This window comes from Leucopleurus acutus, assembly GCF_964270905.1.
Source record: "Leucopleurus acutus genome assembly, chromosome: 1".
NCBI classification, from domain to species: domain Eukaryota; kingdom Metazoa; phylum Chordata; class Mammalia; order Artiodactyla; family Delphinidae; genus Leucopleurus; species Leucopleurus acutus.
Window position 1 is genome coordinate 48962480 of NC_139142.1, and position 17241 is coordinate 48979720.

Sequence of the window (17241 nt, forward strand, 5' to 3'; positions counted from 1 at the left end):
TTTTCTAAAGAAGCTTTTTAAAGAAGCTGTGCTAATATCTGCCTCAATGTTATAGGAGGGTCCTGAGGTCAGAATAAAAATTCAGATATTGTGATTAACACTTCCCAGCCTCCCAATGACCCCATGACTTTGAAAAATGTAGCTTTTCCAAGATAAGTAAAATTTCAAGTGAGCTGAGATTTCAGGGTATATATAAACTGATGGTCATAACAGGTTCAAGTGGAAAGGAACACTGGTATCCAAAACACATGTCAGTTTAGGCTTGAACAAATAGCCACTTGCTCTGAAGAGACCAAAAATCTGTTTCCGGTCCCTGTTTTAGAAGAGCTGAAATTCAATAGCTGACTCCAGCGTCATGGGGAAGCTTCGCCCTTGGTGATTAGCCGCAGGGCTATTGAGACAGCTCAATCTCCCAGAATTTCTAGTTTATGAGGAGGTCAGGTGCCTCAGATACTTCACATGTGTATGGAAAGGGCTGAATAGCCAATTACGGTTCCTTAACCTTGAAATGTGTCCGCAGATTTCACTGGGCCAAATTCTTTGTGGTCATTCTACTTTTCTTTGGAAGCTAGTCCAATGTCAAAGGGAGAACAGAGGATGCATATTCTAAATACATTTACAATATATAAGATGAAGCAATCTGGCCATTGCCCAAGGGAGTGAGCATCCAGCTTCTAACTGACTGCCTTCTCAGGTGTGTTAGGTTTCTATTACCACAACCCTTCATGACTTAAAACAATGCAGATTTTTTAATCTTATAGTTCTGTAGGTTAAAAGTCCAACACACAGGGCTGAGTCCCTTCTGGATACTCTGGGGAGAATCAGTTTCCTTGCCTTTTTCATTTTCTAGAGGCCACCTGTGTCTGTTGGCTCATGGCCAGCTTCAGAGCCTGCAATGTGGCTTCTCCCTGATCCTTCTTCTCTTGTCACATCTCTCTCTCATTGACTGTAGCCCAGAAGGTCCTCTACTTTTAAGGACTGATGTGATTAGAATGGGCTCATCAAGATAATCCAGGATGATCTCCCCAAACCAAGGTCCATAACCTTAATCACATCTACAGAGGTTTTTTTGCCATGTGAGGTAAGATGACACAGGTTCCAAGGATTAGGGCATGAACATTTGGGGAAGGGGCATTATTCTGCATACTACATCAAGAAATAGAATCAACACCCAGGGATTGAACCTGGTCATCCTGATTCTGGTGGCTGAGCCCTGCTCTCAGTGACACTACTAAGGCACAGGTGCTCCCTTGGAGTGAACATTCACTAATGCTGCTTAATGGTGTAGATTCCACAAGTGTGGCTTTTATTCCTCCCAAGGTGTCACAAAAGCTGAAGAATAGATGGTATGACACCTCTTGTATTTGTTTCCCAGTAAAGTTTAAAGGAAACTTGTGACTTTAATCTCAGTTACAGGATTGCTTAGCTGTGAGCTATTCTTTGATGTTATGAAAAATATTTTTAAAAGAGTTAGAGACCACTGTATCTTGCCATGCAACTCATAACTTAATACTGGAAAAAAAGACACTGAAATTATTGAATGTTCAGAACATAAGAAGAGTCTGCCAGAGCCATCCTGATGTAAGCACTTAAGTGCAAAAAAGCCTCTTCTTTCTTTTATGATCTGGCCACCATTGTGATTTACCTTTGAAAGTATATTAGAGTTGGGAAAGATTCTATTCTGGGTCTAGGAGGTACAGGATAGGGAGAAGGGAAAAAAATATTGCTGGTTTTCCAAGTTCCATCTAAGAACAATATTTCTAGTAGGAACAATGTTATAAAGAGTATGTGGGTTTCCTACCTCACCCAAATAATCATATTTTTGACTGTAATATATTTTCACAAATTATTTCTCCTCATTAATATCTAGATAAATTAGAAATTCAGTTTCAGTTTCCAGTTTGATCCAAGGATTATTTAGAACGGTATTTTTTAACTTCTGAGAGATACATTAAGTGAAGCATTTGGGGTACTGTAGTGGGAAAGGAGAGTCAAAGTTATTAGTTGATTTTGACTCAGTAATGGACAAATGTAGGTTTACATGTGATGAAGATGGGAAAGTAGCAGCTTGCAAATGGAAAAACATAGCAAAACATCCAAATTAATTGGTGAGTGCGATTAAGATATTAAAAGAAATCTGATAAAGCCACACATTTTTTAAAAAGGAAAAATGGATTATAACAAAGAGAAATATAAACAATATTGATGGAATACAGTCAACTATATCAATTAATACAATAAGTGTAAATAGCCCAAATTTCCCTACGGTAATAAAAAAAAGTCAGATTGAGTTAAAAACAAAAGTAGTTTTAAAATGAAAGATGAGCAAAATTTTACACGAGAGACAGGAGGGTATATATATAGTAGTATCATATGAAATTGAATTCAAGGCCAAAAGAACTAAGTGAAACATAGAAGGATAAGATCTAGTGTTAAAAGGTATAAAGAAGATATAACAAATAAGAAAGCCACAAATACAGAAAGGAAAAACTCCTAAAAATAAAGGGGAACATGATCCTTGTGGGAAATTTGATATCTATTTGTTTTAGAAAATTATGTCAAGTAGACAGATAATGAACAAAAATATAAAGTATCTTAATAACCCAATTAATAAGTTCAAGTATGTTTACAAATATGTTACAAAGGTTTATATTATACATATCATCTTTATATTATACATATCCTGTCCTGTAAGAAGAGAGGATATTCATCTCTTATGCCTGTTACATGTTTACCAGAAGCTATCATGTACTTGTATCTGTCCGCAAAATAATGATTATAAATTCGAAAGAGTAGAGATTTTGTGAACCAGACATTCTGACCATAATCTACTAAAACTAGCGACCTACGACTTCACTTCCTCTCCAACAGGCAACCTGAATTTTCCAGATCTCTTTCCGGTTTTGGGCCCCTAAGGTAAGCGAACATGTGTGGTGAGGCCAGCCTTGTCTAGTCATCAGCAGTGGGAAGAAACTAGCTTCTGTAATTAAACACTTAGGTAGCACCCCATGGACGAGGACCTCTTCTAAGGGCTTCACAAATAATACCAGTGAGAACTTATACCTTAACTAGGAAAAGATCAATAAGAAGCTTTTGAAAAAAACCCACCCACCCACGCTGGTAATTTTAAAATGCAAATTTTAAAAATGAGGTTCCATTCTTTGCCTATCAGATTACAAAGATAGATACAAATTATAATATTTAGAGTGAGATATACAGACAATAATACTTGCCTATATATTACCTTCAGCAGGAGTGTAAATTAGATGATTACCTAGAGGGACATTTTGATAACATGATTTTTAAAACCTTCTAACTATGAAAGTTTGCTGATCAAGCAATTTCACTTTTGGAAATAATCAAGAATGTGTCCAAATACTTCCTACATGAATTTCATTTTGGCTCTTTGCAACAAGATGGAAACAAACTAAATATCCTAAAATAGGAGATTATTTAACTAAATTATGATGCACCTGCACAGTGAGTTACCGGTGAATAGCACAGATTCTGGCCACAGACTTCCTAGGTTTGAATCTCTGCTCTGCTTCTTAACAACTGTATGACTTTGGACCACTTAACCTCCCTTGCCTTCAATCTCTCACCTATAAAAAATATGAATAATAATAGTAACCACCTTTGCTGGGTTATTTTGTGAAAAAAGATGAGTTAATATGTGTAAAGCTTTGTGAGAAGTGTCTGCCATGTAGTAAATGTTATCAAAGTGTTATATAGCTATTATATAGTCAGATAGGTAGTCAGTGTACTTAGTCAGATGGAAAAAATATTAGCATATTAAACGAAAAGGTCATATTTCAAGACATCAATAAGTATATGACTTGATCCCAATTTTGTTGATATACACTATATGGAGACATATGTAATTGACTATAAGTGTATACAAAATTTCAAAAGATGAACATCAAGGGTTCATTATCAAGGCTATTAGTAGTATGTCTCTGGTGAGATTGAGGATTTTCTTTTTTCCTTCTAAGTCTCTTTATTCTCTGATTTTTCTGAAATGAGCATATTCTGCCTTTGAAATAAGGTGGGAAAAGTTTTTTCTTAAAACAAATAAAAAGTCTTGCTCTTGCCAATTCTCCTCACTGGAAATTTGAAGGGGTGAGTAAGAAGTCATTCCTGTTTTGAGCACTTAAAACTTGAGTCTCTGAAAAAGCACAAAGCGTTTCTATATGAAAAATAGTTCAGTGCTTTTTTACCTTTTCGTGTATATTTCTAAGATCATGTTTTAAACTATTTAGTGAAAAGTGCTTATTTTAGAACTGAGAGTTTCTATCTGAGGTATTTAAATACTATTAAGAACTGAAAATTTATAGATCTTAAATCTGTTTTGCTTGTCTTAAAACAATTCCCTGGTAGTAGCAGACAAAGCAGAATGCTGTAATACCACCTGGAAGAACATGATGGACCAGTGCGGACGTGAAGGCAGCCAGGGGGATCCACAGAGAAAATAGCTTTCTGGAAAATCACTCAGAGCTTGCTGGTTGGGGCCCTAGAATTCTCCTAGGAGAAAAGGCAACACACACACAAAGGAGATCTATCCTGTACTCCATCTCCAGGATGTAAAATCCAATATTTGCACGAAGGCTTAGCCCAAGGAAGGCATATTTCTGATTCTCGGCTGTAAATACTTAGTAACTGCCTAACAACACACATGTGGTGGCTTAGAATATCCACAGAAAGGCGAGCTCTGCCTTGGGAAGAGTGGTGTTGACCTTACAGCCTGTGTGCCTGCTACTTTATTAAAGTTTCAAGCCTTCAATCACAACAGTTTCTGCATGAATTCTTTCAAAGCTTGCAGCACTCTAAGCAAAAGCCATAGAGACATTGAAAATCAATTTCCACCAAGAAACTATGAACACTGGGGTGAGGCAACAGTTATTTTGCTTTGCGATGAGGTAAAAAGTGGCTCCTCTATTTCATTGCTGAAAAAACCTTCAGTGCTGATTTGCATCTCCATTTTGAGTGTTTTCTGTCTAAGACAGAGAAAGATCTGAAGTTTGGTGGGTAAAGGCTGTGCAGAGAACCTCTGGAATCAAACTCTGGCCAGAACTGGCTATGTCTTACTAGGAAAGCAGATACTTCTCATTTTCCCTGAGAAGTGGAGAAGCTACATTTCTGTTGTTAGTTGTTAGAATATTCCAGCTTTCTTCTGCTTTATTAGAGAGCCTATGGGAGAGAACTTTTAAAGGGGACATTATTAAGCTCAGAATGGTGGAAGTTTCAATGCAATGATGGTTCCTTGAGGCAAGAGATTATGTCTACTGTCTTTATTATTGTTTTCCTGGCATGAATCACTATGCCTGGTCCATGGTAAAAATGGAAGTTTGATTAAATTAATAAATCATGAAGGGAAAGTTATAATTGCTATCTGTATTAGTCAGTTTTGCTGCAGTAACAAACAACCCCCAAAATCTCAGTGGCTTATAAACCAAAGGTTTATTTCTTGCTCATATTATATCATAGGAAGTAGTCTGAAGTTCCATTATACATGTCTTCTTTCTAAGGGCCACAGCCACCATGTGGGATATGCCCTGTGGCATGCTGACCTGACTTATACCAGCCCACAGCTCAAAAGAGTTGATGGTGCACATCTCTCCCCAACTCTGTTCAGTGATGCCATGTTGGTGGCCTAAAATTAACTATGTGTTTACACCATGGGAATTGGCAAACACTGCAAATCAAAATTTGTTTGTTTCTTGGTTTTGTTTTTTGAGGGCCAGTTTATCAATACACCCCTGGATCTGTGTGACAAAGAGCAAAAGAGCTGGTAGAAAATCACAAGGCCTCTTGAAGCTAAAGCAAACCACATGGCCAAGGGTGACAATGGGGCAGGAACACATGCTCCATCTACAGGAGGTCCTCCAAGTCCTGTGGCAAAGATGGGGAGGGAACAAACAATTGTAAATACTACAATATACCCAACTGTCTAGATAATTGTAATTGACCAAACCCCACATTGGGACATGTGGTATGACAAAGTGTTTTAATGATTTATGTATGTGCATTTTAACATAATTCTCATTGTAAAAACAATACTATTTATTAAATGCTTATAATATGCCATGTGTTGTATAGAACTTTATATAGTACATAATCCTCACCACAGTACTATGATACAGGTACTGTGATTATCCACGTGTTGCAGATGAGGAAACTGAAGCCTAGAAAATTGTTTTTTTAGAGAGGGTCCCCTGGACACAGATTCAGAGAGTTGAATAGGGATGGTTAGCTGCTCAGTGGTCTCCATAGATCCACCTCCAAGGAAGTGAGAAGGCCAGGATTGAGCAGAGGGAGGAGTTGACCTGCAGGAGCCTCAGCCAATCCTGCAGGGAGTTCTGGAGCTGGGATGACCCTTCAGGATTATTCTCAAAACAAGGTAGGGGGGTCCCAGCTGGTCCCTATCCATGGGACATCCCTGAAAGGAGGCATAGCCTTGAGCAACCCAGTTTGCTATGGCCAAGAGCAATTCCTAGCGTAATTTATCAACAGCAGATAGTCCCAGCTGGAAGAAGGATGCAGCAGCCTGGAAAGGGAACCTGGGCAGAGCACCAGAGAATGCACTGTGGTTAGGTGATATGTCCAGGGCCACACAGCTAGTAAAAGGCTAGGATTGAAACCCACATCCCCCTGCAAAGGAGGCAAGAGTATACAATGGAGAAAAGACAGTCTCTTCAACACATGGTGCTGGGAAAACTAGACAGATACATGTAAAAGGATGAAATTAGAACATTATCTAACACCATATACAAAAATAAACTCAAAATGGATTAAAGACCTAAATGTAAGGCCAGATACTATAAAATTCATAGAGGAAAACATAGACAGACAGACACTTTAAGGGAGACTAGGGTCATCCTAGGGATGCAGTCTTGAGCTATTAGAAAGTATGTTAGTGTTTGTTCAAGTCTTTGTAGGTCAAAATTGAGTCCTATAAAGTAAACAAGAGGGCTCAGAGGAGCCTGGCTAGATAGAGTTTGGTCAAGGAGAGACTCTGTCACAACCAATTAGCAATAAGCAGCGGTTTAGTGGACCAGTGCCCTACCCTTAAGACCACTGTGATACAAGCCTCATCCAAAGCTAAGAGCCTCCCCATACACCACTGATGAGATAGCTCATGCACACACAGTCACATACTCTCACACACTCTATACTCACATTCACACTCACATATACACTCACATTTACATACAATCACACGTAGGCTTTCGCACACACATATGCATACACACTCACATACACAGCCTCGCACACACATGTTCTCACACTCACATACACTCACACACACACACTTGCCCCTGGACTGTGTGTTTCAGTTCCCAGGCCCAGCTACTCAGTTTGTAGATTGCAGCCTGTTCGCTGCCCCAGCCCTGCTGTTAAGTAAGAGACAGGGTGGCAGCTCCAAGCAGGCCAGCCTCTGAGGCCTCCCACCCATTTAACTACCGTGAGCTGGGGCTGGGATAGATCCAGGATCTCCCACCAACAGACCAGAGGAAAGAGCCCTTCGTGGGGGGAGGAAAGGTACAGGCAGGAACTGAAGTTCTAAGTGGAAGGAGAATCAGGCCCCTTGGGTAGCTCAGCTTGGAGTTTCCCCAGGTTCTACTCACTTTTCTCTTCCTTGATCTCATTCCACACTCAGCCCAGTCCCTGCCCGAGATCTCAGGTCAGTAGGTGATAAAGCCAGCATTGGACCCCAAACTAAAGCTTCTGGCCCTCTCCCATGAGACCCCTCTCTTTGACAGGGGTCCTTTTTAAAGTCACTAAAAATGCTTTATGAAGGAAAAAAGTTGACCATTTCATAGGGTAACTAGTCTTGGTGTGGTTTACATGAAAGCTGACTGGTAAGCATAATCAAATTCCCTAATAATCATAATCCCCTCCTCAACTCACATTCTTTCGTTTTACATACTCTCACCACGGGTTGTTTTTGTTTCTTCCTCTGTGGGTGGGGAAAGAACTCTCTTCTCAGGAGGCTGGAGCAAAGAGCACAGCTTTGGAATCAGACTAGGGTTTGTGTTCTGGCTCTTCCTTGAACCAGTGAGTGGTAAAGCCTTAACTCAGGAGTATCCACACCTTTGAACCTCTGCAAAATGGCAGGGAGGTGATTGGGGTTAAATAGGACACCTGATAAAAGCACCCATCAGAGTTCGTGGCTCATAAGAAATGACCAATATGTTGACACCATTTGAATTTCTTGTTTTTACTTTTTAATTATATAATGTCAGTAATGTAGTGAGAATCAAAAATCAGTATTTCTTCAATAAAAATTGTTATTCTCCCGGTGGCGGGGGGTGCGGGGGGCGGGTCCTTCTGAATCGCATTGCATCGATCCTCACTTTTCTCCTGTGTTTTGTGGTGACCTTGGTATCTGGCAAAGAGGGGGCGTGGGCCACAGTCCCAAGCGGGGTGCACTATGTCAGAGCTGCCCAGGGTGGCAGCAAGGTCGTTTTGGGGCCATCAAGGTGCCTTTGCACATTTGCCGCCTCACCTATTTTGTACCAAATCTTGGTTGACCCTTTTTGACCCATCTCATGCTTATAACTTCAGATCCCAGACAGCAAGGAAGCTTCCTTTCATTTGTTCCAATTTGTCTCCATCCAGTATTTGTAGTAAATTGAGGGGGGGAAATGACAGAAGAATAATGTTCACGGCAGGGAAAGGAAAGAAAACGTGACTTTCTGTCTGGGAAAGCTTGGTATCTAGGAGGATGCACTGAATCCGTTACCGGTTTCCTGAACCTAAATAATAGTGGTTCTGAAACATCCTCCACAGGGGCTCCCAGACTGAGCTCTGACCTCTTATAACATACACTCCTTTGCGAGGCTAGGGGAGCCAGCCAGGGTAGAAGCTGGAGGGAAAAAGCCCGGGAGAAGGAAGGGAGGAGCTGGAGTTCTTTGTTTCTCTCCTTCAAGCTCCAAACAACTTGCCATCTTTCTGGGCGATCTTGGTTATTCCGAGCATTCTCTGAGCTCTGGACTGGAAATTTGTCAGTGCTTCTTTGGCTACATCATTTTCCCACTCCCATTCACTTTCTGATCATGACATCTTTTCAAAAGTAAATTGGAAAACAAATATCCAAGAAATCAGGATGTCATTGCTTAGGCATTATAAACAGCTTCTGATGGCTACAGGTACAGCCAAAGATGCCAAAATGAAAACACATACTACATATTTTCATCTTCAGTGTGCTGGTGTAAATTTACAGGGCTGCTCTGTGGTCCTGAATACAGAACATCTCTGTTAGCATAGAGCAGGAATGTAAATGCTTCTGGGAAACAAAATCAATCAAAAATAATGTTCTTCTACATCAGATGTGGCTTATAACTGTAATCAAAAGACTGTCCTATAAAAGCAACGCACATATAAATCCTTACAAGAAGAGCATTGTCTAGTGATAGATAGTTTCCAGGATTTTTCATTGTCTCCTGCTCTGTTTCCACAAGGTGGCAAATCTTAAGAGAAAGGTTTCTAGATCTTTATCTTATAATGCAGTTGTTTATCAGATACCAGAACAATCATTAGCCAGGTAGAAGGCCTGAACATAGACACAAAGGGAGGAAATCCACAAATAAATTGAGTTTTGCAGTTTATGTACTGCTTTACTGTATAAAATCCAGGGAATGGTTGAGGCCAGCACTCTTTTTCTACTATAGTATAATCTTCTTCTAAGTATATAGCAGCACCTGGTCAACAATGCTTATTGGGTGTCAGGTCTGACTTCCATTATATACACACACATTTAGTTGCAAGGCTGGACTGTAAGAAATCAGGTAGCTCCAGTTCTGTGCAGCTGAATGAATTTGACGTCTCTACTCAAACCTCCAAATGTGGTTACTAAGGCATGGGTTACAATAAAAGGGGGAAGAAAACTGTGGTAGCCCAGCCAACTCTGACTCATTTAGAAGAAGAGAGAATATGAGTTCTAAAGTCACAAGAACAAACTTTTTCCTTTAGAATATGATTCTCATTCTATTGCTCACTCTTCCAAATAAGACTCTCTTTACCTTTTTCATCCCCTGGGCTCCTGAAAAAGTTCTTGAGACAACTTTTAACCCAGGTTATAGCGCAGCTGGGACCCAGTAATAAATCATTGAGTAGCCCTTTCAGCAACTCACTGTAGGATCACTTTTTACTTTTTCTTTCTGGGCTGCATCGGTTTAGACTCCCAGAGTTTGAGTACCTCAATTGAAGTACAAGTGATGAAGGGTAGCCTCCAAAAGATCCTGTGCCAGGAACCTGCCCTGTGAATCCCACCCCAGTCAGTTCACAGGTGTTTGTGGGCAGGAAGGAAGAGGTGAGTAAGAGTTAATAACAGCCGACATTTATTAGCATGCACCATGTGCCAGCAGGGTTCTGGACTTTAGATACAGTATCTCATGCCGTGCCCACAGCACCCAAGAATCGTAGTGTTCTTCTCATTTATGGATGAGGTCAAACTGTGTGTAAGATATGAACAGCTGGTAACTGACAGCCTTTAAGAATTTGGAATAGTTCCCCTAACCACTATCCTTTACTAGCAGGAGCCTTCAGGCTGATGAATGCCTTAAGCCTTCACAGTAATCCAACTACAAAATATTATTATTCCCACTTTTTCCATTGGAGTAACTCAGGCAGAGGTCACTTTCTCAAGGTCATGTTTAGAAAGGGACAGAGCCAGAATCTGAACCCTTCCAAAGTCTGTGCTCTTACTGCCTCCCCACAGTGCTTGCACCAGGCCTGTGGCATGCACACTTTTAAAGAGATTCAGTGCCTGACTGCGTATGTAATAATGCAAATATAAGTGAAAAACATCCATAGGACCAAGAGATATAATTTTAAGATTCTGCCCTTTAGCTGAAAGGACAGAGTGGATGAGGCACTGCGTTGGCAAGGAGGAGAAAGGGCTTCAGTGTTCAAAGAAAGTGTTGTGGGGAAAGGCAGCGTGTCTCTGTAATTTATAGGAGGGATGGAAGGACTTGCCCAGTCTGCCAGGAGCAGGAATTTTGTACCAGGTACAGTGGTAATGGCTGCAAGTAACGGTAAACTCCAGTACAGGGATTAAACTCGGAGGTAATTTTCCCCCCACCATAACAAGAAGTTTGGTGGTAGGAGACTTCAAGTGCCGGTTCAGATGCTCAAAGATGCCATTGGAACCCAGGCAACTTTCTCCTTTCACCGTCCTCCCTTACCACGTTGGCCTTCTCTTCTTGAGAGTCACAAGGCATCTGCCATAAAGTCAGCAGCCAAAGGGAAAAGGTTGCACCAGCCACAATGGTCCCATGTTAGCAGAAAAGCAGAATCTTTCTCAGACCCCTCCAGCCCCCATCCAACTTCCACTTAGGTCTCGTCAATCAGCAACAGAGATTGGGAGCCCGTGTGGAGGATGTTTCAGAACCACTATTATTTAGGCTCAGGAAACCGGTAATGAATTCAGTGCATCCTCCCAGAGACCAAGTGCCACCCGCCAGCAGCAAGTACTTACCTGGACACCTGGGCCCCCCCAGCAGAACTGCATCCGCATGTGGACGGGGTGGTGTGGAAAGTCAGAAGAGAGTGCACCTTGCTTTAGGAGGCTAGTGTGGAGAGGAGCTGGGGCAACAGGGCTGTACTTGAGAGAAGGACGAAGACGCTGATGAGGAAGAACATCATCCTGCCCTCTGTATCTGTCGTTACATTTAAGTGACCCCAGAGCATGGCACAGGCTCTCACCCTTTCTTCCCTCATCGTGTTCTTAACTGTCTTCATTCTTTCCGCCCTAATCCCAGATCAGTAGCACATGGAGCTAAATAATATTGATAAGTATCAGATCATCTGACTCACTGTTTTTTTTTAATTAAATAAATTATTGCTGAATTAAGTAATTAATGAGATGAGGAACTTCCAGGCAGATATCAGCTGGGAAGGGCCTTTGACTGCGATGGCCAGAAGTTTTCACCTTGTCAGAGGAGACAGTCCTCAGGGGCCTCTGGAAGGAGTCGGGATGCCGTTATTACCAGCATCCTCAAGTACAGATGTTGGCTCAGTGGCCCAGCTCAGACAAGAGGAATCTGAGGAGGGCGAGGTCTCCTGGGTCTTGGATGAAAACCACCCTGTGCGGCCTTGTGGCTGCCTCCTATGATGAGAGCTCCATGGTTTCCTTCTTCGTCTCTGCAGAGCCAGCTTTCCCAGGCGCTGAACGGGCTGTCGGACAGGGCCAAGGAAGCCAAGGAGTTCCTGGTGCAGCTGCGCAACATGGTCCAGCAGATCCAGGTATTGGCAGCACTGGAGGCGGAAAGCATGCCCCGCGGGTTAAGATATAACTGTGGGGCGGGCAGGGAGGGGTTGTCTGTCTCTTTTATTTTCTGTTTTGTGGGAAATTTCCTATGTATTTTTTTCCTGATCTTTCTCTTCTAATACATATGAACACACATACGGCCAACTTCAAATATACCCCTTCTCAAGGTGGTTACGTTTCCCCAACAGGCCAAAGACACAACCCCGTTTTCCAACTGGTTCCCATCTTCCACACTGAGCTCCTAATTCTCTGCTGCTGTGCAAAGAAAGATACCTATTTCTTTGTGAATGCAGTCATTATTGTTAAGTTTTTTTAATTCTATAGGTTCCCAAAGCACCTTGCAATCATTGTATCTTATCTAACGGTAGCAAACAGGTCACATTTTCTTTTTTTCGTCCTTCTTTCCTTCCTTCCTATCCCATAATAATGCTTCTCCTCTACTTAGATACTTAAATGTTTTTCAACCGTGATCCCCTGGCAACTAGAATTTGCACAGTGACCAACGGATCAGCTGACATTTGAGAGCTTGTGAGCTCTCTACTATAGCTGAAGGGGAGAAGCCAGAAATTGCATGAGATGCTAGAATAATGACCTTCTTCACTGTTTACTGTTCTTATGTTTTGAGGTTTGCCTCACAGAAATAACCTTAGCTCTGGCCTCCAATAGATTGGCATTCTGAGTTAATATTTAACCTGTGTCAAGGCAGAAATGGCTTTTTAAATGTAAGCCTGGCTTCCAGAGCATCTCACACTGATTTCTTTGCCTTTAGCTGGCGCGCAGGCCCATGTTAAAACTTTTGATTCCCTAACAACCTAACAGTTGTACACTTCCTCCTGTTTTCCAAAGTAGTAGCGTTGGTCCTTTCTTTGCTTTTGCTGGCATAAAGTGTGCAGCCCCAGGCTTGCCTCTGCACCTCACCTCTTCATCAGAGCAAAGCTTTCTTTCTGCTTTAAATCAGAGCCTGTATGAAGACAGCTCCCCACTCCGTACCAATACTACCCTGCTTGGGACATAGAGAGCTCTTCAATGATGTTTTCCGGGAGAGTTTTGTGAGAGCTCGAAAGCAATTGCCACGAAAACCAAAACCTAACATTTGTAGAAGTCATTGCTGAAGCAATTACAAATGCACACCTTATACATGCGTGTATAAGACCTTGCATTTGAGGCAGTGGCTTAATACCTGTCCATAGATCCTTATATTAAGAGACACAGTTCTTGATGACTTTGGGAATAAATTAAAATTTGATAGGCTAAGCTGTTCCTTCCTTTCCAGCCCCCCAAATTTTACTGTTTACTCAGTTGACTGCTATTTTTTCAATACTATTACTGTATATGTGACGAGTATTCAGCTTTCATTTGCTGTAAATTACAACTGTTTTCCAGATTATGGTTTGAGAATCAAAATTACATATGTAACTATTGAAAGGGTTACCTTTAATTTAGGGAGAGAATTGCTTAAAAGAAATGTCTGTAGCATGTGCAGATTTAAATCACGTAAAAAATTTTAGATCCAACATTCAATTTAAACGTCATGGGAAAGCTATAATCCATTTCGAACATGCTTACTGTTCCCCACAAGCTGATTGGTTCACATCTGATTTTTACAGCAGGCTGATGCCTGTTACGTATACCAGTTATTCTTCACTGCCTACATGCACTCATGACTTGCTTTTTTAGTGAGAGGAGCAAGTGCTTTTGCCCATGATTATTCTGTTGTCATTGGATTATTGTTCAATATCGAAGACGATTGCCATCTGCTTTCTTCTTTGTCCCCCTGGATTCGATGATTCTTTCTCCCTCATGCCTCAACAATACCCCATTCCCCCAGCAACCAGCCTTTCTGAATGCCACCTTCCACCATGCACAGCTGGGCGCGTGCCAGCCCTCAAAAGGATTCATGTTCAACTCTACAAACTAAAACTTTATTTTACTTGATATAAGTCAAACTGTGGAGATGATTTCCTTCTGATAAGAATAAATGTATGAAGTAACATTTATTCCTTTGAATCTAAATTTAACGTGAAACACTGCCACTGTGGAACAAAATTTATTCCGTTATTTATAAAAAGCAAATGTGCACTGTGGACGGGGCTCCTCTTCCTTCCCTTCAGCAGGGATTTCCACCCCACAAGTGGACAGGGGTTCTGCTGTCTCTGGCAGCCCCAGGTGCCCAGGCACCTCACGACTGAGAGCTGTGCTCTGTCACGCAGGAGAACAGTGTGGAGTTCGAGGCCTGCCTGGTAGCTCAGTGTGACGCCCTCATTGACGCCCTCAACAGGAGGAAAGCCCAGCTGCTCGCCCGTGTCAACAAGGAGCACGAGCACAAGCTAAAGGTGAGCGCTGCGCACCGGGGGAAGCAGAAGGCCCGCAAGCCCGGCTCCCAGGCTGGGACAGGCAGATGTACGCCCGCCCGCAGCCTTGGATGGCCAGTAGCCCGGCCGGGGAGAAGCAGGCACGTCCCTTCATTCACCACTCACTCCCTCCTTGACATCACCGGTACTCACTGAGTGATTTCTCTGGACCAGGAATTGCTCTGGGTACAGACATAATAAATAAATAAAAATCCCTGCCCTCCTGGGGCTTATGTTCTACCAGAAGGGATAAACGGGAAGCAAGATAAGTAAGTAAAATATGCAGTATGTTAGTAAAAAGTGCTAAGAAAAAATAAGGAAAAAGGGATGGGGAATACGAAGGATGGGGGTTGAAATTTTAGACAGAGTGGCCAGAACAACCATGCAGAGGCAAATGTATTTTTGAATTGGGAAATGGAATCTGTACTTTCCAGAAAACAAACAAGATTTGTCTTAACTTCTGAAGCAAACAATGCAACTGAACAGCTGTACAGACTTTGGTCGTCACACAGTAGAAGCAATTGCTTGCAAGTCTGGGGTCCTATTGGCAGGAGGACTGATCTTCCTGGAGACATCTGATACCCCATCTATTGCCCCCTTGGAGCAGGGCAACAACACGTGAGAGCAGGCTGGATAGACGTAGACGGGCAGCGGCCAGCCGAAGGAAGCAAGAAGTAGACCATCCGGAGAGGGCCACATACGTGGCAAATAGCCTCAGGGTGGCTACCAGTGGGTAGTGGGTGGGCAGTGTGCCATGTTGGCCTGGCATTGGGGTGGAGGGAGAAGTGAGGTCTGACCATTGGTTCTCTGTTGGGGTCAGGCAGTCAGCATCAGGGAGCTTCAGTATTGGGCAAGAGTGAGTGGACACAGCCTCAGGGGAGCTGGGGACTGGTGAGCAGCCCAGGAAGTGGCAGATATCCCCAGCAGGCTTGGAACAGGCTTTAGTCCCTGAAGAACAAAAGGAGATCCCATTTCTAAAAGAGTGGGATTCCAGTAGGAGAGCCAACGGAGAGTTTCAAAATGAAGAACTAAGACAACAGAGCTTACAAGATTTGGGGCCAAAGCTTGGTGGCAGGGAAGCTTCAGACAGGGCCAGTGCCCAGTTCATGGTTACTAGAAACAAGGCAAGAAACTAGTTGCTAACTGGGGCACGAGACCTCAGCAAGACCTGCAGCAAGACGGCAGTGCTGAGCCCTGAGCAGCGGAGTCACCGTCCTTAATCTGTGCCCAGCACACAGCAGCACCCAGGGCCCAGAGAACTCTGCTGTGAGCATGGGGAGCTGGGCAGCATGAAAAGAGAAACATTTCCCCAGGGAAGCTTAACAGATCTCTCCAAAGTTGAAGGACACCCCAACTCTATCTTCTTCCTTAAGGTTCGCTCCTCTGCTACCCACCTGCAGCTCCTCAAAACGCATTTAGATCCACATACCCACTTCTTCCTTCCCCAAAGCCAGGGCAGTGATGTGGCCGGAATATAAACCTTTCTCCCCTGCCTTTGTGACTTACCCACCTGTCACTCTGAAGGTGCCTGTGACATGGAGGCTGAGCTGCGACAACAGCGTCCAAGCCAGAAAGGGCCTATGAGGGCTGTGCCTTACAATAAAGTTGGCCGGCCTGACCTCACTGGTACTGTGTCGGGGCCATGTCCCTTTGAGTGTTCCCGATGTGACACAGAAGAGCAATTGCATCAAGGAGAGGCACAGCAGATTCTTTGTTAAAGAAAATTGCATGTCTCCAAGTTGGAATCTGAACCAGGAGTTAGGAAAGAAGAGTGCCCAGGGACTGAATGTTCCGAGAGCCCCAGTCTGTTGGCTTGGACAGCAAACCAAGGCTGGGGATCTTACCGCTTCTTCCAGAGAGGCCGTTGCTGTTTTGGGGTGGTGGGCCTAACTGGAAGACCCTCTCAGTTTCATCTTAGAATGAATACAAGCCCCTGAGGGGCACCACACCAACCCCAGCCCTGTGGAGCCTTCGCACTGAACTGCAGGTGATCAAGAGAGCCCTGGGTTTTCCTCGGGAGACACCCACACTGACCCGTGTCATGCATGACTCGCAAAGTGCTGACTCAGGGCGAGTTTTACTTAGACGAATTTCTCTAGCTCATCAGTTTCCAGGCTCCTGTCCCTTAGTGTCTGTGATCAAGTTTTTTGCTTTTGACTTTTGTAAAGGGCCACTGGACTGTGTGTGTGTTTCATGGTAACATATGTAGTCATTCCTAAAATGTGCGGGAGACAAGTGTGGGTGTATTAAAGATGCTGTTTTTTTACCCAGAAAGTTCTCTGAAGGTTGTACTATGTGGATGCTAATCTTATACATTTAGCCACAACAACCTGGGAAATGGGTTTAAATCCATAAGCATTTTCATCCAAGGTAAGTTAGGCCTAAGTGAAAAATTCTTCTGGAGTCACCATTTTTTTTTTTTTTCTTGTGGTACGCGGACCTCTCACTGTTGTGGCCTCTCCCGCTGCGGAGCACAGTCTCCGGACACGCAGGCTCAGCGGCCATGGCTCACGGGCCCAGCCGCTCCGTGGCATGTGGGATCTTCCCAAACCAGGGCACGAACCCATGTCCCCTGCATCGGCAGGCAGACTCTGAACCACTGCGCAACCAGGGAAGCCC

The 17241-nt window shown here is 43.1% G+C and overlaps 1 protein-coding gene across 24 annotated transcripts in view; it reads left to right on the forward strand.

Annotated features, from left to right (window-relative positions):
* The window catches only part of TRIM9 (tripartite motif containing 9), a gene marked incomplete at both ends in the record, with an annotated part of 110066 nt that overhangs the window by 50120 nt on the left and 42705 nt on the right, over nucleotides 1–17241 (forward strand). For 20 of the 24 annotated variants that reach the window (XM_082865656.1, XM_082865666.1, XM_082865667.1 and 17 more), the window contains 2 exons: nucleotides 12151–12246; nucleotides 14482–14604. The exons of 3 other annotated variants lie outside the window; for them this stretch is intronic. In XM_082865656.1, coding sequence (XP_082721782.1) covers nucleotides 12151–12246; nucleotides 14482–14604 — 219 coding nt within the window. The remainder of the gene's footprint in view (nucleotides 1–12150; nucleotides 12247–14481; nucleotides 14605–17241) is intronic. One more of the 24 variants, XM_082865661.1, reaches the window with a different exon arrangement.